The 23795-nt window shown below is 34.9% G+C and overlaps 2 protein-coding genes across 3 annotated transcripts in view; both read right to left on the minus strand.

Annotated features, from left to right (window-relative positions):
• Nucleotides 1–16967, minus strand: part of ADAD1 (adenosine deaminase domain containing 1) — a 32510-nt gene extending 15543 nt beyond the window's left edge. The window contains exons 1-6 of one of the 2 annotated variants that reach the window (XM_011375166.1): nt 16794–16967; nt 15826–16014; nt 13324–13491; nt 8564–8632; nt 4665–4790; nt 827–950 (exon numbers count right to left, since the gene is read on the minus strand). In XM_011375166.1, the coding sequence (XP_011373468.1) occupies nt 827–950; nt 4665–4790; nt 8564–8632; nt 13324–13491; nt 15826–16014; nt 16794–16965 (848 nt within the window). In that variant the 5' untranslated portion in view covers nt 16966–16967. The remainder of the gene's footprint in view (nt 1–826; nt 951–4664; nt 4791–8563; nt 8633–13323; nt 13492–15825; nt 16015–16793) is intronic. The other variant, XM_011375167.2, reaches the window with a different exon arrangement.
• Nucleotides 16968–22270: 5303 nt separating this feature from the next.
• Nucleotides 22271–23795, minus strand: part of KIAA1109 (KIAA1109 ortholog) — a 146012-nt gene continuing 144487 nt past the window's right edge. Inside the window, exon 82 of the mRNA XM_023520429.1 lies at nt 22271–22991. Within this exon, the coding sequence (XP_023376197.1) occupies nt 22775–22991 (217 nt within the window). The 3' untranslated portion in view covers nt 22271–22774. The remainder of the gene's footprint in view (nt 22992–23795) is intronic.

Raw genomic sequence — 23795 nt, forward strand, 5'->3', positions numbered from 1 at the left:
AAAATACTCTAGCAAACACCATGAAAAAGGAAGGATGCACAGATTAAATAAGAACAGAATGCTGATAACTAGATTGCTGATAACCAGGTATTGCTTTCAGATTGCTGACAACTGAATGATAACATTCATCATCCTAGTCTCACTTTTGAGTATGTAAAAACTTCCACGAAAATATTTTTATAAGAGTATGGTCAGTGGGGTCAGAGAACCAAAAGCGGGTGGGCACTGCAGGAGGCAGAACTTATTTTCTCACGTTCTCATGGGAAGGGACTTCCCAGCTTCTCTTCCTTAACCTGCTATTCGAGCCCCTTGTGAGGAACAGAGGGACAGATGAGTTTGGAAAAGAAACTAGGCATGCTCACCTCAGCCCCTTTCTTTCTCTTTGAGATCTGCCAGCATAGACATTACCTTACCTACACTGTTACATGGTAAACTCTGCACAGACTTCACGAATAGAAACCCATCAGTTTTTGGATAAGTATAGCTAATTCAGGGGTAAAATATTACTAAGCCTACTTGGTCCAGACCTAAAGCTATACCCTCCATTTACTTTATTCAGTAATAAAGATGGTATTTTTATCTTAAAAAAAAAAAAAAGGGTTGTAGGACTCTTAAAACTGGATTCATAAGATCTTGATAATGAAGTCACTAAAATCCAGACTACTCATTGAAATTACTATGATAAGTTTTCCAAAAGTGACATGGAAATAATAGATTGCTTAAAAAAGTAAGAGACTGACACAGCCTTAGCTCAAAAATCAATAAAAGCGCATTTGTAAATACAAGCACATATATTTGATGGCATTAAACACATTTGTGACTTTACCTAAGGAGAGACCTTCTTGCTGTAACAACAGCATGCGTGTCGTGCAACACTCTTCCATTCGGCTTAATGCACTGGCTGTAATTGTATTCACCTGTGCCGATAGCTACAACTTCGTGCCGTCCAGCTGAAGGAAATCAGTTAACAGCAGCAGGTTATTTTGACCTCCTTCTTCCCTGTGTTCAACTGCTATCTCTAACTTACCATTTTAAAGTTAGTAAAATATATTGACCAAAAAGATGAAAACAAAATTCCACAATTTCATCAAATAAAAGTTTGAGTCTTTTAAGCAGCAAAAATATTTATATACTTCAATAATATCTCAATTAAAAAGGCAGCTGTTTCATATTGTGATACTTCATCTAAATTTTTATAAGCAACAGAATCACCAGATACCCTTGGTTTTCAAATATGCATCTAAGTCTTTTGCATTTTGATTTATTTGGCTGCTAAGAGCCTTCATTTGCCATTCTAGTTCTGTATTAAACAAATTATCAATATATAATACCTCTAATTTTTTCTTATTCTAAACTTTCTCCAAACCAAATAATAATTTTTCTCAGTTCTACTGAACCTTTTTGAAGAAACAAGCACCTAATGCTTTCTCCAGTAGTTTCACTCCATTTACTTATTGCTATATCCCATTTGCGATTTCCTTGAAACAATGCTCAGAAGACACGCAATTCTTTTCTCCTTTCAGATCCTAACCATGGGCTCTTTCTACAGCCTTGTCACTAGCTCATTGTTCTTTTTTCTCATTCTATCTTTTACTTCGGTGTCAATGATTTCGGAAAATCTCTAGTCCTAAGTCTTTCAAACAAAGTTCAGTTTCACATTTGCAACTACCTAAAGTACCTTCATTAATTCAACAAAAATTGTTGCAGTCCTATCACGTACCAGACACTGAAGCAGATGCTAGGAGTAAAATGTTCAGTGAGACGTGCCCTCGTGAAGCTTTTAATAGGAGAAAGAGAAAAAAGACTAAACAAATCACAAATTGTGATAATGGCCTTGAAAGAAACAAATATAAGACTAATGAAATGAATTGGGGGGAGAGGGGGAGTCACCTCACGCAGATCAGCTGCAGAGTCCCTCTCTACGAAACTGAAATTTAAGTTACAGGATGAGAAGAAAGAGGCATAAGGAGTGAGATAAAGGGCATTTTAATCAAAAGGAACAGTTTGTGCAGACCCTGGTCTAAGAGAGACCAGTGTAGCTGCTTCAGTAAAGTGGGATGAAGGAAATGGTTTAAGATGAGGTCAAAGAAAGAGGCATCATAAACAATGCTGAGGGGGTTGTGGATTTTATCCAAGAGCTCTGGCAAAGCTACTGAAGGTCAGGGAGCAAAAAGCATATTGGGTTACATGTTAAGATCACTCTTCTATGAGAAGGTAGTATGCAGGGTCCAAGAAGCTGAATTAGGGGGCCTGTTATAGTAATCCAGATAAGAGACAATAACTTACGTCTCAAATGATGGAGGTTAAATGAAAAAGAATGATCAAATCTGAGATAGTTTGGGGATATCATCAAAAGGACTTAGACGTAAATTGCCAGATGTTAGGGAAAGGGATAAATAATGAATTACTTAGATTTTTAGTCTGAGCAACTGGGTGAATATCACTTACCGAGATAGAGAAAGCTAGAGGGGTAGGATTAAATGGGAAAATAAAGTTCCGTTATCTCTAGTGTACCTGCTTCAGTAAGGGAGAGGGGGAGTGGTGGTAAAGGGGAATTATACAGTGTCGCTGTTAAGTTCTGGAATGGTGATATAAGTTCTGACTTATAAAGGGTAATAGCATAGCCAAGAATTCAGCTTCTTTCTCAGCTTTGCAACTTGACCTACAATGTTGCATGGAGATACTTAAGTTTGATAATGCAAGAAAAAGAGGGGATAACAGAAAGAAGGGAATCACTGAGATGTGAGAGGAAGTGGAACCAGAATTTGAGTGAAGGGTCTGGTCTTGAAGAGGAGCGAGCCTTCCTCCACTTTAACAGTAGAGACAATGGGCATGAGTGGAAGAGGACACAGACTGGGTGGCAGGGTCAGAAGGAAGCTTGGATCTGATAGCTTCTTACAGACCTAATTAATAATTATGAGGCAAGGCCTAGCTAACGGCAAGGATGGAAGAGAGGTTGTGGGGCATTTGAGAACAAAGGAAAAGCATGAAACAGCCATCACAGAGAATGTGTGAGCAGTCCTACTGCTGACAGGCTGGCTGGGAGTGAAGAATACCAATGTGAGGTTTCTAACAATACATTTTAAATACATACTGATTGTGAGAGTATTCCAGAAATGTGTACTTGATTTTGCTCAGGCTTTCCCCACTCCATTCACAATCATGTGTCTAAAACCAGATTTATTCTTCTCACCCATGCCCTTCTTGACACAATTTCACATCAGCATCCAGATTTCCTATTTGTATGGAAATACCATTCTCCTATGTAACCTTGAAATGATGTTATTTTATAAAAAATTTTTTCTTGTTCATGTCTATCTCAACTCTAACATAGGTACTCCATCACAACCATCTTAGCTGTGATTCCCTAACGCAGATTCAATCCTTGTAATATTTTTTAAAAACTGTGTTGTCCATTATTTCTTAAACATTATCTTAATCATCACAAATTTATTAAACTTTAACTAAGTGCCAAGTACTGTGAAATTCTTTTTTTAGATTATCGTATCTAACCCTAACAACTTCATGAAGTAGAGGTTACTATTTCTATCTTTAATACATGAGAAAATTGAAACGGAGAAGAAAATTGAAACCAACGGTTGTAACTTGCTCAAAGGCATCTAAGTAGCAAAGTCGGCTGGGCCTGACACTAGAGCCCTCAATAACTTTAGTACATTATCGTCCCTTGTTCAAGAACCTTTCACTGCTTATTAGCGACCTCATTAAATCCAACTTTTGATGGGCTTTTAAGCCACTCTACAATCCGGTGACATCTCATCGACCTAACTACGTCTTGTATTCTTACTGCATGTATGCTCTTCTGCACTAGCAAAGTTCTCTCTCATTCTCCCATTAACAGTTTTCTCAGTGCTACTCTTTTTCCTCATGTCTTTCTCTCTCCAAGAATGTCTTCCTTTCCTTTATTTATCCAAACCTTATTAGTCCTTAAAGTTGCACCATAAGTCTCACTGGTTCCTAAAGATTTTAACTTTATTGGTTTTCTCCTATCTATGAATTCTCATGCATTTCTAGATTACAGAAAACAATTTTTGACTTTTATCATCTTAGACTTTCAACAGTATATATATCTTCTCTTCCCACCTAGGTCATAAAAACTCTTTAAGAATAGAAACCAAATCTCACATTGCTTTTATATCATCTTTAATATCTTATTCAGAGATAAATATACAATTCAAATATTTGTAATTAGTGATCAATATAGAACATTAAGGAAAAACAGAAGATGTAGTTGGAATCACATCATAATGTCCACAAGAAAAACCACAGATTCGTGATTTTTTCACATTTTAATCTTTTCTTACTTGAAAATGAAGGAGATGTTAATTTTTATAGAGCCCTTCTCAATGTCTCTTATAATGGGGATTAGATCTGAGGTTGATACTGGTTCCAAAAGTTATTTAAAATGTTAGGCAATTCACCATTCTATAGTTCTCTACTGGTTTCTGGTTGGCATACCTGATCTCTACCTTTGAGAAACTTTGTGTTTAATGACCCACACCTACTAGAAAAGGCTACTACAATCGATAAAACAACAGTATTAACAGGTGTAAAGATAATTAAAATACTACACTAGTACAGCTCAGATTATTAAGATATTTAATAGTTTTTCTATAAACTAACATACCCCAAATATTTGGACTTACCTCTTTCAATTATAAAAGCAGCCAATGAATTGCTACATTTCAGATATTCCAAATGTCTAGAAATTAGTTGATTAAATGTTTCTTTAACAATCTGCGAAATTTTTGCATACTGCATGTGTCTCCCTTCTAGAAAAAAAACAAACGCAATATGAACTTAGACAGCATTGTACTTGCTCCCAGAGGCCTCCATTATTCCTATTATAATCTCATAATTGAATGTTAATAATTTATAAAGATATGTGAGCAAGTTTGTAATCTATGTCATGACTGAAATTTTAAAGTACTCAATTCTAAAGGAACATAAGTTATTGAGCTTTTAAGATAACTTCTTATAAAAAATGTAAAAAAAATTACATATTAGAAAATTACTGATTTATATTTGATGAAATATTCAAAAGTCATACAGGACACAAGACCATTCTTTGTTGTATGGGACTATCCCACACTGTCAGACAACTGACATCTCACTGAACGCCAACAGTCTTCCACAATCCCTGTGACAGTCAACAAAATCCACTCCTTAGCATTTGCCCCACTGAGAACCACTACAAAGCATTAAGCACTTAGATTCTTGATAAAGTTCCAAGTCCCCACTAAAAACGTTCTAAACTTTGAAAGGGGATAAAGACAGTTTTAAGTTACTAGGATTACCATAGAACAGTATATAACAAAGAATGTGCATCAAAAGTCACCCAGTGATTTTTTTTTTTTTTAATATGAGTTTTAAATTCTGGGGCGGGGCCCTGGTCATCTGTTGCTTTGCATGCATATGCCTGTGTATCCCTAGCAAAGAACCACTGTCCCAGAGAACAAGAGGTTGCAGAATCACTTAATCTTATGCTTCAGGAAGTTTAGCTGCAAACCACTGAGAGTTCCCGATGTTTCATGATGGCTGCTACATAGTCTACCAAGTGGTTCATAGTCCATTTAATATTTTCAGAGCAAAAAAAGTGATGAAACAATTTTGCTCTCATGCATCGCATATATATGAAATGTATAATTAATCATAATTTTCATAGAAAATTTTTTTACCTGCTTAATAATCATTACATTAAAAAGATGCACAAATAATAAAAATTCAATGTTAGCAGTCTCAGCTAATATTCTGCTTACTAAATACAACTTGTTTTAGTTAGACCATTTACATGTTTTTCTTTATATTTAACTTAAATTTTATTTATATTAAACTTAAATTTTTCTTTGTTAATATTGTTAATGCTCTCTTCTTGGCAAAAATGGGTCACATTATGAAAATAAATGAGAAAAACAGTCACAAAGGTAATCACAAAATGAAGCTCTGGGGAGGAAAGAATGAATTACTGGCTATATTGTATATAATCACAAAGCATACAATGTGGAGGTGCAAATTATTATTATAATTCCATGTTAGCACATATTTCACTCAAATTGGTCAAAACCATCAATATGTGGTGTGTAAATTAGTTTTTGGTCCCTATGTAGTAAAAATGTAAATGAGAAGTACTCAGCAACTCGGCTCTGCGTATCACCAAAAACTCACGATACAAGAGCAGTATTCAATTTAATGTTATTTTAAATTTTAACTATTTTTTTACTAAAACAGTAATACAAGAGATATACACTCAGAAGTCTTTCTCTCCAAATGCAACCACTATTACCAATTTCTTATGAATATTTTGAAAAATAATCTATAAATATAAATATATATCAATTAAAAAAATAAAAACTGGAGCATGTTAGAACCCACTTTTTACATTTTCTTGGTCTTGGATATCATTCAAGGGTAGACATTCGTGCCACTCTTCCTAATGGTTCCATAGAATGAGTGTACTCTACTATAATTTATTTAAATACGTTCTATATAGTAATTATTTTGTTATGATATAGAACAGAAAAATACACTGCAATTAGTTCTAACAGACAAGAATTATGTGTTCGGCAAGAGAATCTTTCACTATACATTATAAAATTTTGATATACCTCTTGATCTTAATTCAGTGTTTAAGGAATTAATCAGTATTGTGAATATAAAATCTTAGTTACTAAATGTGTTTCTTATGTGCATGTGTGTGAAGGAATAAGAAGCAAGAGCAATATTGTTTTCCCTACATGTGCCAGCTATTGAGGAAACAAAATGTTCTTACAAATTACTGTAAATGAAGGGTGTGACAAAACGTGACACACATAATGCCAATTACAATAGTTTGATTTTGAGTTGCTAATTTCAAGTGATCTTTAGTATCATGAGTTACTTGATCCTATCTTCAGAGACAAAATACCACTATTTTTAATGAAGATATGGTCCAGCTGGAAATATGGCAAAGTAGAAAGGCTGTGAAATAGTGATACCGTCCCTAACAGGCCCAACAGGAGATGTTCAGGAGATTTTTGTGGGTGCAAATCTTTTTTTCTCAAAAGTGATAACATCCAACTCCTGTGTTTACACTTAAGCTTGAAGGATGATGTTTGTTCTTTCTCTGACTGACAGTTGACTTCTGACTTGACCTTAGCAAACCTGACTCTACCCTTGTATTTCTTTAAACATATTAACCATGTATTTTTAGTTCCTCATAGATTGATCTGTTTTCTCAGGGTAACCATAATCTGTACTATTTGCCAATCACTGACTTGGGGTTCTATCTCACTATTGTTTAAACACGTCTGCAGCAGCTGACCAGAAAGACTAACACTGCTTCCCAAATTCAGAGATTAGTGTTGTTGGGCTGATCCCTCACTGCCCTTCTGTTCATCAAGTCTTTTGAATGTGCTTTTTTTTCCCCTCTAGTCTGGTCCTTTTACTCCACACAAGCACACGAATGTGCAAAGCCTTTCTTTATTCAGAAAACAATAGAAAACCAAGCTTAAGTAGGCATAAAACTGTTCTTAAATCTTCATCTCCAGACCTAGAAAAGAGACACTTTTTCTTTTCCATTTTAATTCTACAAATATCTCAACTTTAAAGTCTGAAGTGTTACTATTATGTAGACAATGGAGAAATTAAGAATAATTTCCTCCCTTTCAGGAGATTTATAACTAAAGGGGAAAAGTATACAATAACCAATATACAATGTTGAATACAATGAAAGTGTTATAATAAAATAATAGTAGTTACTATTTAATGAGCAACCACTGCGTATAGGCAGTGACATAAGTATTTTACATCAGGGGTCCCCAACCCCAGGGCCAAGGACTATTCTGGGCCATGGCCTGTTAGGAACAGGGCTGCCAGCAGGAAGTGAGCAGCAGGTGAGTGAGAGAAGTATCATTTGTGTTTGCAGCTGCTCCTCAGTGCTAGCAACACTGCCTCAGCTCCATCTCAGATCATCAGGCATTAGATGCTCATGGGAGCACCGGTCCCTGGGGCCAAAAAGGTTGAGGACCGCTGTTTTACATGCATGAATTCATTTAATTCTCTTAATAACCATAACAATAAGGTAATTATTGTTATGACTGTTTTATAGATGAAGAAATTACATGCATAGAGAACTAAATGGTCCTAGGTCAGGTCATACTAGTAACTTGAACTGCAGTTGTAGTTTTCTTGGGCTTGAGTGACAAATAACTACCTTTTTAAACAAGTGAATAGACTTGACATGAATGTCTCAACCATCAAGCACCAGAAAGCCAATGGTTTTTCATTAATGACAAATGCACCAAGGCAAAGAATTCTCAAAAAGGCCATTACATGCAACTGATGAAGTATCTCTTTATAGGAAAAAAGCCATTTCTTCAATCTTTCTTCTCCATTCCTTACTGTAATTTTTAGCAGAGTATGGAAGGAAGTTCTCTTCTTTGTATGACAGGTTTGAATGATAAAATATTAATGTATATTTTCATATCTATGCATATTTTAATTGTGTTGTTATAATTTTTAATTGGGTTACTCTTCTAAAAAAGAACACCATAAAAGACTTTCTTACCATAATGTACTTTTGAAACATACACTGGTTCAGGTGAAGCAATAGGATCTGCAGGGATAGGTGGAGGACCTGTAAATAAAACAAAAATATCAGGAAACACAGAACTTCACTGTTCCAAAGAGCAGGTACCTTACTACTGCATAATAACATATAAATCCAAGAATGATTATTTTTTCTGTATACTCCTGCCAACTCTAGACTGTCAAATATTCATTAGCTAAGTTTTGATAAATGTCTTTCCTATATCGAAACCAATTATACAAACATATTTCTGGGTGTCCTAACCTTATGCTACTATAGAGCTTGCTCTCTAACAGATGTCACACTCTGAAAAGCAATTAAAAGGAAAGTCTGTTTTAGATGCATAGGAACGATTTTCTATTTACAATAATACTATGTAAAACATTTTAAATCAATATTTTATCAAAAATTTAAGAAATAAAAATGATTGTTTTTAATGCTATTTTACCGGTGTGTTTTCTAGGGGCATGCTATAGTCAAAGTTTTCAAAGCTTTAGTCCCATTCTTTGAAATGACTTTGCAATTTGGTTCCAAAGTTAGGGAATCCAGGAAAAACAAGAAAAGAACAAGACACTAAACCAAAGGGACAAGAAAAGATCAGGAAAGCTTAAATGAAGAGGCCACAGGAGCAAAGCTTCCACTAAAGTAGTCAGCATCTCTCAGAAATCACTCATAAAGACAAAGAAAAACTGAACTGCTACAGTGAACTTAATTTTGAGTTAAATAAGAAACTGATTAAATATCTAGACATTAACAAGGAAAGATAGATAATGTCACATTGGGGCTCACATTACTTCAGCAAGTGCCGACTATTGTTAGACATATATGTTCTGGATTTTAGATAAGCAAAACTTTAAAAACTCAGCAAAAGATGGATTTTTTTCTCCATTTACTCGAATGAGTAGGGCCCAAGTGAAATTAAAACTAAAAATTAAATCCTATTTATCAAGCACAAATAATATCAATAAATAAAGAAAATGTGACTGTACAAGTTGGTCTGCATTTTAAAACACCAAATCCAAATAGGCAAAGTAATCTTGAAAAAGAGGAATGAAGTTGGAAAACTCACAGTTGCTGAGGTCAAAATCTAATCCAAAGTGATAATAATCAAAAAGTATGTTAATGGAATAAAGACCAATGGACTAGAACAGAGAACCTAGAGATAAATCCCCATGTATCTGGACAAATGATTATCAACAAAGATGCCAATACTATACAATGGGGGAAAAGACAGTCTTTTCAACAAATGATACTAGAAATACTGGTTATCCACATGTAAAATAAAGTCAGATCCTTAACTAACCCTATATATAAAAATTAATTTGATATAGATTGAAGACCAGAACATAAGAGCTAAAACTACAAAACTCTTAGAAGAAAACATAGGTGAAAAGCTTCAGGACAGTGGATTTGGCAATAATTTCTTGGATCTAACACCAAAGGCATAGGCAATCAAAGAAAAAAATAGACAAACTGGACTTTATCAAAATTAAAAAATTTTGTGAATTAAAGGCCACTATTAACAGAGTAAAAATGCAAATCACAGGAGGGGAGAAAATATTTGCAAATCACATATCTGATGAGACCGATATCTGGAATATGCAGAGGACTCCTAAAACTCAACAATAAAACAAACAACACAATTTAAAAATGGGCAAAGAACTGGATTTCAAAATTTCTCTAAAGACTATATATAAATGGCCAATAAGTACATGAAAAAATGCTAAAAGTCACTAATCATTAGGGAAATGCAAATCAAAGCCACAGTGAAATACCATATCACACCCATTAGAATGGCTACTATAAAAAAATTAAACAACAGAAAACAGTAAGTGTTGGTGAGGATGTGGAGAAATAGGAACCCTTGTCCATCCTCTGTGAGTGGGAATGTAAAACAGTGCAGCCATAATGGAAAACAATATGACAGTTCTTTAAAAAATTAAATATAAAATTAATGTATGATCTAGCAATTCCACTTCTGGGTATAAAACTCAAAGACTGAACAGTGGAAATCAAAGAGATATCTGCACATGCATGTTCACAGCAGCATTATTCACAACAGCTAAAGGCTGAAGCAACACAAGTCAACAGACAAATGGATAAACAAAATGTGTTATATACACTAAAATATTATTTAGCCTTAATAAAGAAGAAAATTCTGATACATGCTGCAACATGCATGATCTTTGAGGGACATTATGCTAAGTGAAACACACGTCACAAAAAGACAAAAACTGTGATTCCACTCGTGTGACTCTAGAGAAGTCGAATTCATAGAAACAGAAAATTGATGGTAATTGCCATGGGGTTAGTGAAAGAGGGAATGAAGAATAATTATGTAATGGGTATAGAATTTCAGTTCCGCAAGATGAAGAGTTCTGGAAGTTGAAGTCTAACAAAGCGAATACACTCAACATTATTACACTGTACACTTTAACATGGTAAAGATGGTAAGTTTTATGTTTTATATATATGCATGTATAATTTTATTTTGTTATTTTTACCACACTAAAAACTTTTAAAATAATTTTTTAAAAAGAGGTACAGAAATAAACTAAACTTAATGCCAGATTTTTAAATCATTGAGTCAAAAACTTAAAGATTCAAAACATAACTTGGTAATATTAATCGCATTGCCCTTACAAATACTGAGAGCAAGAGTTTTTATATAGTTAATAAAAAATAAGATTATCTTTAAAAAAACATGTACAAAATATAAAATATATGAAAATAATTTTGATGAGTTCAGAATTTTGAAAAAATTAAAATTAGAGTTTTTAAAATTTATATTATAAATAAGGAGGACAGGATAGAAAAACTAATGGAAAGTTAACAGTGAAAAGAAGAAATAAATACTCAATTCTTACAAGTTCTGCTTTTCACATTAACTTGTTAAACACTCTGGAAAGACAAAGCATAAAAAAATAAATCTGAAAAAATCACTAGTCACACCAAGCTGTAGGTGGGTAGGAATAAAGACTGAATAAATGAATGAGAGACAAACATGAAAGTTTGTAAAGACAGCGAAATTATAAAGTGATAAAATCAGGACTCAAAATTGTCAAGACTAATTTCATACTAGAAAGATGGGTTTCTAGGTTAAAGTCACTATCTTTCCAAATAGTTAAAAGAAAAAAAAAAAACCCAGCAAAACATCCATGTGACAAAAAGAGGAAAAAACAAAACAAAAAACCCATAACGCAACACTTATCAGACATTTATAGTAAATGCAAATGTTAAACTGTTCTATTAAAATATTCTCTGATTACATCAAAATACCATCTAATTTTATGCCAAATAGAAACTCATAAAAACCAGAGAGTCTATGACATTAGACAAAACCAAAAAATAACTAGAAGTAGCATCATAGGTATTAGGAAAAAAAATATTTCAGTACTGAACTATATATATAATATATACAGCATATTATAAAATAGAATGAAAAATAATTTTATATTGAATTAAAAAGCTACACCCTGTAACAAAGTAAAATCATTACATCATTGCTCTTTATAGATCAAATAACATGTAAAATATAAATCAAAGTATTTTAAGAAAATAAGGATAAAATGACATTTATAATCCCAGCATGTATAAGACATTTACCAAAATCACCAAACCGAGCCCTAAAAGCTTAATAACAGTGAAAAATAGTGAACAGAAAATAACATGAAAATTAACAAAGTACTTTTCTAAGTACTTATCAAATACAGAATATGACAAACTATTTGAAAACAATAAGACCACACATCAAAACTTATGAGATGTGGCAAAAATAAATAATTTTTAATTATTAAATAATGGTTTTAGTTAACAAATAGTAAAATAAAAATATTTGAAATAAGAACTAAACTTAAATGACAAAATAACCTGAAGTATTACGAAAGAAAAATTGAAATAGCCTAAAAACAAACAAAAAGGGCCCCAGTATTTGAAGAAAGTGATTTGAATAAATAAGTATGAATTAAAAAAATTGAATTTATCATCACTGCTTAAATCAAACTGACATGTTCATTTACAGGTAAACCAAACTATAAACCTAACATGAAATGAATATTGACAAAAATTGCTTAATATGCTAGTATACGTAACATGTTAACATATTCCTCAAACTGATTAATATTTAATAAGAACTACTATTTGATTATACATTATTCACAAGGCAATGCTAAAATGCTTTGCATGTATTATTCATTTAATCCTAATGATACACAGAAGGTAGTTACTATTATTGTCCCTTTTCAAATAATGAAACAGGCTTAGAAGGCAAAAAAGGGTCAATATTCCAACCTGAGCAATTTAATTCTGGAGTTTACGCTCTTACCATATTTGCTAAGCTACCTTAGGCCATTATTTGCTCAAGTAACTCTAGCATTACTTAATTTAACGCAGGCAAACTTCACAAAAATTGCATTAAAAACTTCTAATAAATGTACAGTGTTAAGTGCATAATAAGAATCCAATAAATTATAGAGATAATCAAGTTTCAGGACTCGAACCCACTGACAATCTGAAGAGTTATCAAACAGTTCAGCAACATGTTTCCCTTTTGGAGCTGAAATATATAAGAGCAATTTTAAATACTATTAAATATATCAGCAATCAAATAACAATGGAAGGAAATTATTCAAATCCTGCTACTTCTACTTTGTAGCTGCCAGGTAACTCTTCATTAAACATAAATCTTTCGGGTGATTCCTCCTTAAAAATACAAAAACTTTATAATCAAGAGTATTTACCTGATGTTTCTAAATTTCTTGGTTCAGGTTCATCCAATTGTAGAAGCTCATCAAGAGCTAATTTTGCTGCATTGGATCTAGACTCCTTTTTATTCTGTCCCAGTCCTGTCTTGTATTGAATACCGTCCACCACAGCACAAAAAGCAAAATATGGTCCCATAACATTACCTTGAAAAAGAACTCAGAGTGAATGCTGTAGGACTTCACAGTATAATCCTGCAAAAGATACCTGTTACACAGGAAATCATCCCAGTACAAAAATTGTGGCAAACCAGCTATCAAGGCCTATCAGTTTTGTAGGGGCCGTATAGGTTAAAGTACAGCTGGGTGGGCCACTCAACTAGTTGAGGAGCCTGTCAAGCTGCCAGGCTGGCTCCAGATTCAGCATCAACAACAGGGCCATACATGGAGTGACAGTGTCTTGTATAATGCCTGGCAAAGGTAAGCAAACAAACATCTGTCAACTGACCAATGAGGCAAAATGTGGAGCCTTTGGCAACCTCTCTTCTTTCAAACTTCAATACTAATAAAGTTGAATTTCTGCCACCCTCTGAGTGCCCCGACACTCATAAGCTCCAGAAGGGAGGGTACCCATTTGAAGAAATTCTATGCACCTCTCAGGGAGCCGCGGTCAGCAACTCCACCCGTCATAGCCTTGGAGCAGGTGGAGGAAGGGGAATTCACAAGGAAAACCAAAACATAAACAAAATAAAAAATTAAACTGGATGTCCTCTCATCCAAAATTCCTAGGACTATTCAACTAGTAATTTACACAATTACTTTCACTAGTTTTCATATTTGCCCAATAAAAACGGAAAGGAAATCATTTCTTAAATTTACAGGCCAAAGAGTTTTTGAGTTTTATTTGTTGGTATTTGGACTTTAAGAGGCTTTCAGGAAACTTAAGTCTCCACTATGATTACTCATGGCTAAGTACAATGTCACTCTACATAAGCCTCATTATTATGATCTTATCTTCTCACAAAGTACATTAACTGCTAGGTTTTTGTTTTCATTTTTTTTAAAGATGTACCATCAAGGTTTTACAAGCAACTCTTGACCTTATCTGGAAAAACTGCTTCCTTCCACCATCTATGACCTCAGTTTCTCAAATTCCTTCCTTCATGACCACCTAGCTTCCAGGTGATGAGCCTTTAAGCTTCATCTGGTTTACACCCCAGGTTCTCAAACTTCGGTGTGGATCGAAATAACCTGTAGAGCTTGTTAAAAATACTGATACTCTGATCTCACCACCAAACCTACTAAGTCGGATTATTCAACTACTACTATGCACATAAAATAAACATTAACAATCCATTAACGATCAATGGGTTGTTTTTGAGTAGCTTTTGCTCAATCAGATCAATGAAGATTTGCCCTGATCAATTTTTTTTTTCTCTGTGACCAATAGTTTACATTTTCCAAGGGCAGTCTAAAGAGAATGAAAGGCAACTAGTTACATAGAAATTCAGCCCATAGTACTGATCACATGTAGTGATCCAATGCACAGTGATAGGACCGAGGAAAACTCCCTTCTACATTAATACCCTATTTTTGTCACCTGTTAGTTTTCTGCTTTTTCATCCAAGAAAAGACTAGAAACTTGACTTTACTATGACAATCTTTACTAAAATCTCAAAAACTTTAACTTCTTTGGTAAAGATGCTAACTTTGAGACCCACATCGGCAAAAGTTAGTATTGGGAAGAAAATGTTAAAGAAACCAAACTACTTGAAAGTGTGTGTGTGTGTGTGTGTGTGTGTGTTTATATATATACATACACATTTTTTTTTAAAGACTGTGCTTCTTTGACAGTCATATCTTCGGCCTGTCAAAGCCTTTTAAGACCACTGATTCTCTTACCTCTCGACTTTCCTAAAGTTCTTCCTAGTCACTGGTCATACAGTGAAGATATTAGAAGTGCTTTCTGCATTTGACCAATTTATACTCCTGTAGCCTTCCACAGGCACAGCGTGGTAACAGAAACTTCTGGTTATGGGGGCAGTTTAAAGAGAATGGAGAAAATAGCCATAGACAAATCTGCTGATGAGTTATCGATCATGTGATATTTTTATCTTTGATCTTTGAATTTCAGAAGCCAAATTTGACCACAATTTTGTTATACATCAACATCACAGAATCCTTCTCATAAGATAATCATAGTCCAAATACTTAACATCTCTAAAAACCATGTTTACTCTATAAGTATTTACATGTGAACATAATCTACAAGACTGATCTGATTTCAGTTCAAGTAGCCATACACAAAAAATTAAAATCCAATGATTATAAAAATTTTGTACATGAGTTATTTGCAGAGGCTCAAAAGGCTAAAGATATATTAACATAAAATTTCTTAAGCATACTTGTCAAAAATAGTAGTTGTAGAACCCTACCATTACATGAAAATAGAAAATAATCAAACTTAGTACCACTCGTGCTCTGCTTTTAATAGGAAAGTATTTTCCAATATTGTAAAACCAGATACGACTTTGCACTTGCCTGTTGTTACTGTTTCCTTAAGGTCAAGCTGAACCCTCTGCATTTGTGCAAACTGGTGCAAGGCTGACACAGGATTTATCTCCCCACGTTTGTATTTCATTATAAATTCCTTGGGTATTTTTTTTGGAGGGAGGATGGGGTTTGAAATAGATGAAAGACCTTTGGAAAGCAATGGTTCTGGGAAATTACCTAAAAATAAATATTTACACTTGTCAATTTGGTAAAATAAAGAAAATAAGCAAAAGCACTAAACCCTCCCCTTAAATGGAAGACTATCCTGACAGACTTGGTCATATGTGTTTTTCCTTATATACAAATTTCCACTACTCAGTTTTGGAACAAATGACAAGTGCAACCTGTTACTGTATATAGCTTTTGGAGTAAAAGATAATTTTAGAAAGAAATATGATCATGGTCATACCATTAAGTAATATCAGAGAATCATAGAATTTTAGTGATGTCAAGGTCTTCAGAGGCTAAGCCATTTTTACACACGATGTCACTAAAGCCTAGAATGGAGTAAGACACAGACCTGAGACTAGACCCTAGTTTTTTGCTTCCCATTGGCTTTTATATTACCTTTCTACCCTGAATTCAACCAAGTTTTTAAAGTGTGTTGTGTCCCTGCTTTATATTTAATAGTATGGTAAATGCTATGTGGGATACAAATCAGTTTCACTCCAATCCCTTCCCTGAAGGTATAACTCAGCCTCACTTCAAAATGGCAACACACACTCGTCGACTGGTAAAAATAAAAATAAAAAAAAAATAAGTGAACGGCAAGGGGAAGAATTTCTACAGGCTTCTGACACTGTCAGGAGTCAAATCCGAGTTCCAAGTGGGACCTGGCCACAGGTAAATGAACATATACCCAGGAAACATTTAAACCAGAGGCTCAAAAGAACGTAACGGCCCTCCCAGAGTCTCGAAGAACTGAGCCATTATTACAAATGAAAAAGAAGTCCTACCCGTCACTTGTGTAACCTTGGATGCCATATTCGACAGGCTGTAACTTTCCGAGGAATGTGCGGTGGGTGCAGCTACCGTCTGGGCTGATGGCTGAACTGGCAAGTTCTTTTTCAGCATCTGGGCAAAGCTAGGGACCCGGGAGGTCTGAAACCAGTCATTGTTAGCAGACATTTTCTCACCTACAAATCATTTTTAAAAACAAATAAATATTGGCAGAAAATAAGAAACAAAGCCCTAGGTAAACGAAAAACACTCTAAAAGTAAACAAACAAATAGAAAACATGTCCATAAATGGCCTTTACACACAGAGGCTCCGTCTCTTTAACTGACGTCATGGCGGCTTTGTGACTAGTTTAAAAGGCACGGAGCCTTCTCTGCCAAGTAAGTCCTTCCCCTATGTGGCGCTGCAGAAGGGGACAGCAGGACCCGGGACGCCCGGGGCCAGGGAGCCTGAAAGCTGCTCTCCCGTCAGGAGGACGAAGGGGAAAAGAAAACCCGGTGACAGGAGAGGCGCAGCGGCCCGTTGGCGGCCGCCCGCGTTCCAGCCCAACTCCCACCCACCGAGGTCGTCTTTGCGGCCCTGTCGGTCCGAGCCCGCGGGCGGGCAGCTCAGGCCCGGCCGCAGGCTGCGGGGCTCGCTGGCTGACGCCGTCGTTGCCTCCTCCCGGCCTCAACCTCTCACTTCAGGCCGCTGTGCCTGAGAGCCACGCGGCCAGCGCGGCGGCTTTCGAAAGCGGCCTCGCGGCGGCCCTGCACAACCCGACTGGCGCCCCCGCGCCCGCCTCGTCCAATCACCAACCGCCTCCGCGCGCGCGTGCCTGGCTCCGCGCATGCGCCTGCGTCACTGAGCGTGAGGCGCTGCCGAGCGTCGTGCGCACTCGAGGCTGCCTGATGCCGCCGACCTCGTGGTCCAAGTGCGGCGCTCCGGGCGGTCTGGGGAAGTCCAGCGAGGTGGTTCCGGGTGGGCCGCGTCGCTCAGCCTCCTGCCCGACGCCACCCTTTGTCTTCACAGGGCCCTGCGCCCGGGCCGCCTCGTCCAGGCTGCCAGGCCGTCGCCTCGCGGCTCCCCGGGGACGCGCTTTCAGTTCTTCGTTCTCGTGAGAGTTGAAGGAGGACCTCACGGAGGTGTTAGCCGATATCACCAAAAACATTTTTAATAGTAAATTACTAAATAAGTTTTGGCACTTAACCCAGAAGGAAGCCAAGGAATTGAGTGACATTGTTTATAAGAAAATCGAAATGCCCCGCTTTTTTTTTTTTTTTTAAATACACACACAAGGTTTCTCAAGGGTTAAAACATTTTAACTGAAGGAAAGAAAAAATAACAATAGAATTGATGGTATTCTGCCTCTAGCAAGAAATATTACCCATCCACAAATAACTATTTGGGAGAAAAAAACAGCCTCAGTCCTCTCATTAAGCAATGGTTTTTCAGTAAAAGAGTATTTCTTTAGTGGTTATCAAAATGTGTTGATTATGCTGCTTTGATCAAGTGCCATTAATAATAATAACCCAGAATTTTTTCTTAACATTTAGAAACTTTCGCTTACAGTAAATTTAAAAAAAAAAAAAATTGACTTGTTGCCAAGAAGTATGAAAAGAATGATGAGTAAAAATTTTTAAGTACAAAAATATGTAATTATATTAGGATCAAATTTCAGGAGGGATATGGAATGGAAATAGCTCAAGCAGCAAAGGGAATGGGTATAAATTACTCTTGAAGATAAAGCATATATATAGTTTTGTTTTGAGATACTTTTGTATTTACAGAAGAATTATAAATAGTATAGAGAGTACTGGATGATGTAATAGTTCTAGTTTTAATTTTTTGAGGAAACTCCATACTCTTTCCCATAGTGGCTGCACCAATTTACATTCCCATCAAAAGTACACAAAGATTCTTTTTTCTCCACATCCTTGCCAACACTTATTTTTTTCTTTTTGGTACTAGCTAGTCCATCAGCTGTGAGGTGGTATCTCATTGTGGTTTTGATTTGCATTTCCGCAATTATTAGGCAACTTCATGTATTTGTTGGCCAACTGTATGTTTTCTTTGGAAAAATAATTATTCAGCTCCTCTCTCCGTTTTTAACTGGATTGTTTTGTTGTTGTTGCTGTTGAGTTGTATTAAGTTCTTTATATATTTTCGAATATTTACATCTGATCAGATATATGATTTGTAAGTATTTTCTCTATTCCATTGGTTGCTTTTTAATTTTGTTGATGGGTTCCTTTCCAATGCAGAAACTTTTTAGTTTGATGTAGTCCCACATGTTTATTTTTGTTTTCATTGCCTTTACTTTAGGTGTCAGATCCAAAAAAATCATCACCAAGACTGATGTCAAAGAGCTTACCACCTGTTTTCTTCTAATTTTATAATTTCAGGTCTTATGTACAAGTTTTTAATCCATTTTGAATTTTGGGGTATGGTATAGTAGTCCAATTTCTTTCTTTTATGTGTGGCTCTCCAGTTTTCCCAGTACTATTTATTGAAGGGGCTAACGTTTCCCCACTGTATATTTTTGGCTTCTTAATGTAGGCATTTATTGTTGTGAACTTACTTCTTAGAACTGCTCTTGCTGCATCCCACAAGTTCTGGTATATTGTGTTTCCATTTTTGTCTTAAGAAACTTTTCTTATCCTTTAATTTCTTCTTTGATTCATTAGTTGTTCATGATAGTGCTTAATTTTCATGAACATTTTTCAACTTCTTCCTGTTACTGATTTCTAGTTTCATACTACTGTAGTCAGGAGATACTTGGTATGATTTCAAAGTTATTGAATTTACTAAAATTTGTTTTGTTTCTTCGCATGTGGTCTGTCCTAGAAAATGTTCCATGTGTGCTTGAGAAGAATATGTATTTTGCTGTTATTGGACTGTTCTGTAAATATCTGATAGGTCTATTTGATCCACAGCATTGTTCAAATCTTCTGTTTTCTTATTGATTCTGTCTGGTTGATCTAATTATTATTGAGAGTGCAGTATTAAAGTCCCCAACAATTATTATATTACTGTTTCTCTTTTTAACTTTCTTAGTTTTTACTTCTACATGTTTAGGTACTACAATATTGGGTGCATAAATATTTACAATTGTTATGTTTTCTTGATTTATTGACCCCTTTATTATATAATGACCTTGCCTTTTTGCTATTTTTAGTTTAATGTCTATTTTATCTTTGTTCGTTAACATTTGCTTAACATGTCTTTCTGTCTCTATGTATGTTTTAAGGCTAAAGCGAGTCTCTTTAAAATAGTATCTTCTTGGGTATTGTTTTTTAATCCATTCAGCCATTATGTTTAACTGGATAATTTTATCCATTCATGTTTAATTATTTGTAAGTACTATTGTCATTTTGTTGTTTTATAGATCTGTTGTTCCTTGTTTCTTATCCTGCTTTTTTGTTTTGATGTCTTTTGTTATCATTATGGTTTGACTCATTTAAAAGTATAATTACTACAGGATTTTCCTTTGTGGTTAACATGAAGCTTACATAAAATCTTAAACTTGTAACACCCTATTTTAAACTGATAACAGTTTCAATGGAATTTGTAGAATTTACACTTTTACTTCTCCCCTTCACACCTTAGCTTATTGCTGTTGCAATTTACATGTTTGTTTTTTACTGTGTAACTAATAACAGATTATTGTAGCTATGGTTATTTTTATTTCTTTTTTTTAACATTTAGTTGTAAATGAATTATATACCAGTATTGCCACATTGCAGAATCTATGACTATGTATTTACCATTACCAGTGAGATTTACTCTACTTTTCTATGTTTTTATGATGTTAATTAGCATTTTTTTTCACTCTCGAAGAATTCCCTTTAGCATTTCTTTAAGTCAGGTCTGGTGGTAATGAACTCTTTTAGGTTTTGTTTGGGAAAGTCTTTTCCTTCCTTCGTTTTTGAAGGACCACATCACCAGGTATAGAATGTTCGGTTGACAGTTATTTTTTTTTTCAATATTTCAAATATGTCATCCCATTCTCTCCTGGCCTGAAAGGTTTCTGTTGAGAATTTTGCCAATAGTCTTATGGGGTTCCCTTGTATGTAACTTTTCTGTTGCTGCTCTTTATATTGTCGACTTTTAATAATTTAATTACAATGTGTCTCCATGTAACCCTAGCCCAGTTCAACCAATTTGGAGTCCTTTGGGCCTCGTGGATCTGGATGTCCATTTTTCTCCCCAGGTTTGGGAAGTTCTCAGACATTATTGCTTTAAATATACTTTCTCTTCCCCTTCTGGAATTCCCATAATGTTGCAATTTATATTCCAACCAGCAATGCACAGATATGGTTTTCTCAAAGCCTTGTCCAACAGAGACACAGAAATTTTGAATAGTTGCAGATTTAAATTGCTCTTTTTATGGCATTATCACAGTAAATGCCAGAAATAGAGTAAGTTTATACTTATGTCATTTTTTTGTAATCTCATACATCAATAATATTTAAAGCCATGGGAAATTTTTAACATTTAGAACTTACTGGCATAACTTTTTCTTTGAAGCAGAGAATTAATACCTGAAGTAGGACTCAAGTAAGGAACTAATTTAATTTTTAGTTACTTTATGAAGTTACTTTCTGGCAGTCTTATCTTAGACTCTAGATCCAAAAGAATTTGCTAATATTCATGTAGCCCTCAACTGTAGGGGTGATTGAGGATGGATACAGAGATCAGGCAGGTAACAGGTAAGGTGGTCTAGCAGAAAGAAGGCAAAATTACAGCTCTAGTCACTAGGGTTTTGTTTTTAGTTGTGTTACTAGATTGCTGTGTGACAATAGAGAGCAATTCTTAATGCACCGACTAACACTATATATCTATATATGCCCTTGGCTGGCTAAGTATCTTGACACTTGCACTTAGGTAGATAAGGCAGTATGCTCTCTGACAGCTTTAAAAATTTTTTTTAAAGCTGTCAGAGAGCATACTGCCTTATCTACCTAAGTGCAAGTGTCTGCACCAGAGGCTTCTTGAGAGTTGTCCTTTAGCTTTAAGATCTTCAATTCTATTGTTTATTCAGCCTTTAAACTGATGGTACTGACTTGGCTGATTTTAAACCCGAGTTCTGAGTAACAGTATTATAGTTACTTTTGAGTATTATTTTAGATTGTTAGTCTTTTAAAATCTTATTATGCTAATGCATGTACATTGTATATATATCCTCACAAGCACAAAATATGCTTTATACATGTACCTTCATATGCATGAAATACGTACATATTAAAGTATTATAATAAAAACAAACAGCTGTGTTGACCACAAGCTTAAGAAATAGAATAATACCTAGTATTGCTGAAGCTTCTGCTATGCCTCTCTGATTGCATCCTCCTCGAGCTAATTTTATAAGTCTTTTATTTTTATAAGTATTAACTATTTTCTATGAAAACATTTAATAACTGACACAGGGTAGGCATCTATTAGTTATAAAAATAATCTATAAAAGGAAGAAAAGACTCAAAAACTACTACAGACTGAAACCAATTATTGTGACTTTATTACAATAGTTACAAACAATATTTTAGTGGTATTTAATCATATCACAATTACTCAAACTATATACAAATAGGTATTTATACAAGTCTATATTTTAAAAAAAGAAAATGCAATTAATTACCAAAAAAAAATCACATTATCAACAAGATTTTTTTCTAAAAGTTATGGCCAATAACAGGAAATTCACAGTTATTCTGAAAATATTTTAAGATGCAGGAATCATATTGCACATAATACAATTATAAACCCTACTGAGATGGATATATTTTAATCTAGTTTTTCACAAAATTTACATTATCATGCAATACTTCACTGTATCCAGAACAGTGGAACTAAAACAGGTTAACTTGTAAACCTTTAATGGCCACAAAATTAGAATTATTTTAAAGTTATATTTTAAATAATTTTATTATACAAAAAAAAAAATACACTTCAGTGTAATAAAACTTAACGGATAATTTGTTCACAGATCAAGTTGCTGTCTTAGTGTTCTTCTTTGTCTTTTCCTTTCTTTTCCTTTTCATCCTGCAGTGCAGTACCGAGTTTTTTGATAAGAACCGACAGAACCTTGTCCAGTGGGTCCATGACTCCTCTCTGAAGCCATTTGGGAATAGTAGTCCTGGCATGATGAAAGCCCAACTTTTGAAGAATATAATCAACGCCTACTGGATCAATCTTTCTTCCAGTCCAAGAAATTAATCTAAAATAATTATAAATAATAATTAGGAGTACAGTGTGCTAGCATAGTCCTGACGGTAAGTTTGAGAGCATCATTAAACCTTCACAATGTGCTCAAGACAAAATATTTTCAGTAGGTGCATTTGAATAATTTACAATTCCTGGATTCACTATAATAGCATTAAAAAATGTGTGATTATAAGTATCTTTGATAAACCTACACACAGTAATGGAGTTTAGTGGATTTTATTCTGATTAATTTATTTAGACCTCAAGTTACACAGTCATCTTAAACATTTAAAGGACATCTGGTTCATTCTAAAAGATGTTCATTAACTTGATGGGGAGAATCCTTTCACAGTGTACACATATATGAAATCGTGATGATGTACACTTAAAATAGCTATTTTATTAATTACATCTAATAAAGATGAAAAATTAGAGTTCAACAGTATGTGGCATAATGGTGGGGGAAAAAAGGCTAAAATACACTGTTTACTATGTGCTAAGCATATCAAAAGAAAGAACCATTTATTCCTGTTCTTGGTATTTCCACATAGAGGAACAGCCATTAGTGAACACTCCTGGCCTTTCCGTGACCCCTTACTGATGACATATCTGATTGGAAAATTAATGCAGGAACCGAGTAATGTAGTTCAGTACCCGCCCTCCAGCTTCGCTTGGGAACCATTCATTTTGGTCTGTTCCTTATTGCACAGGTTTTTCAAGGACGGGCCCCTAGATAGATGAGTTCAAGACTGTTCAGGCTGCCTGGGGCTAGGTAAGCACACAAGTCTGGCTGCTGATGGCACAACTCTAGCCCCTG

Source organism: Pteropus vampyrus, unplaced genomic scaffold, assembly GCF_000151845.1.
Source record: "Pteropus vampyrus isolate Shadow unplaced genomic scaffold, Pvam_2.0 Scaffold263, whole genome shotgun sequence".
NCBI classification, from domain to species: Eukaryota; Metazoa; Chordata; class Mammalia; order Chiroptera; family Pteropodidae; genus Pteropus; species Pteropus vampyrus.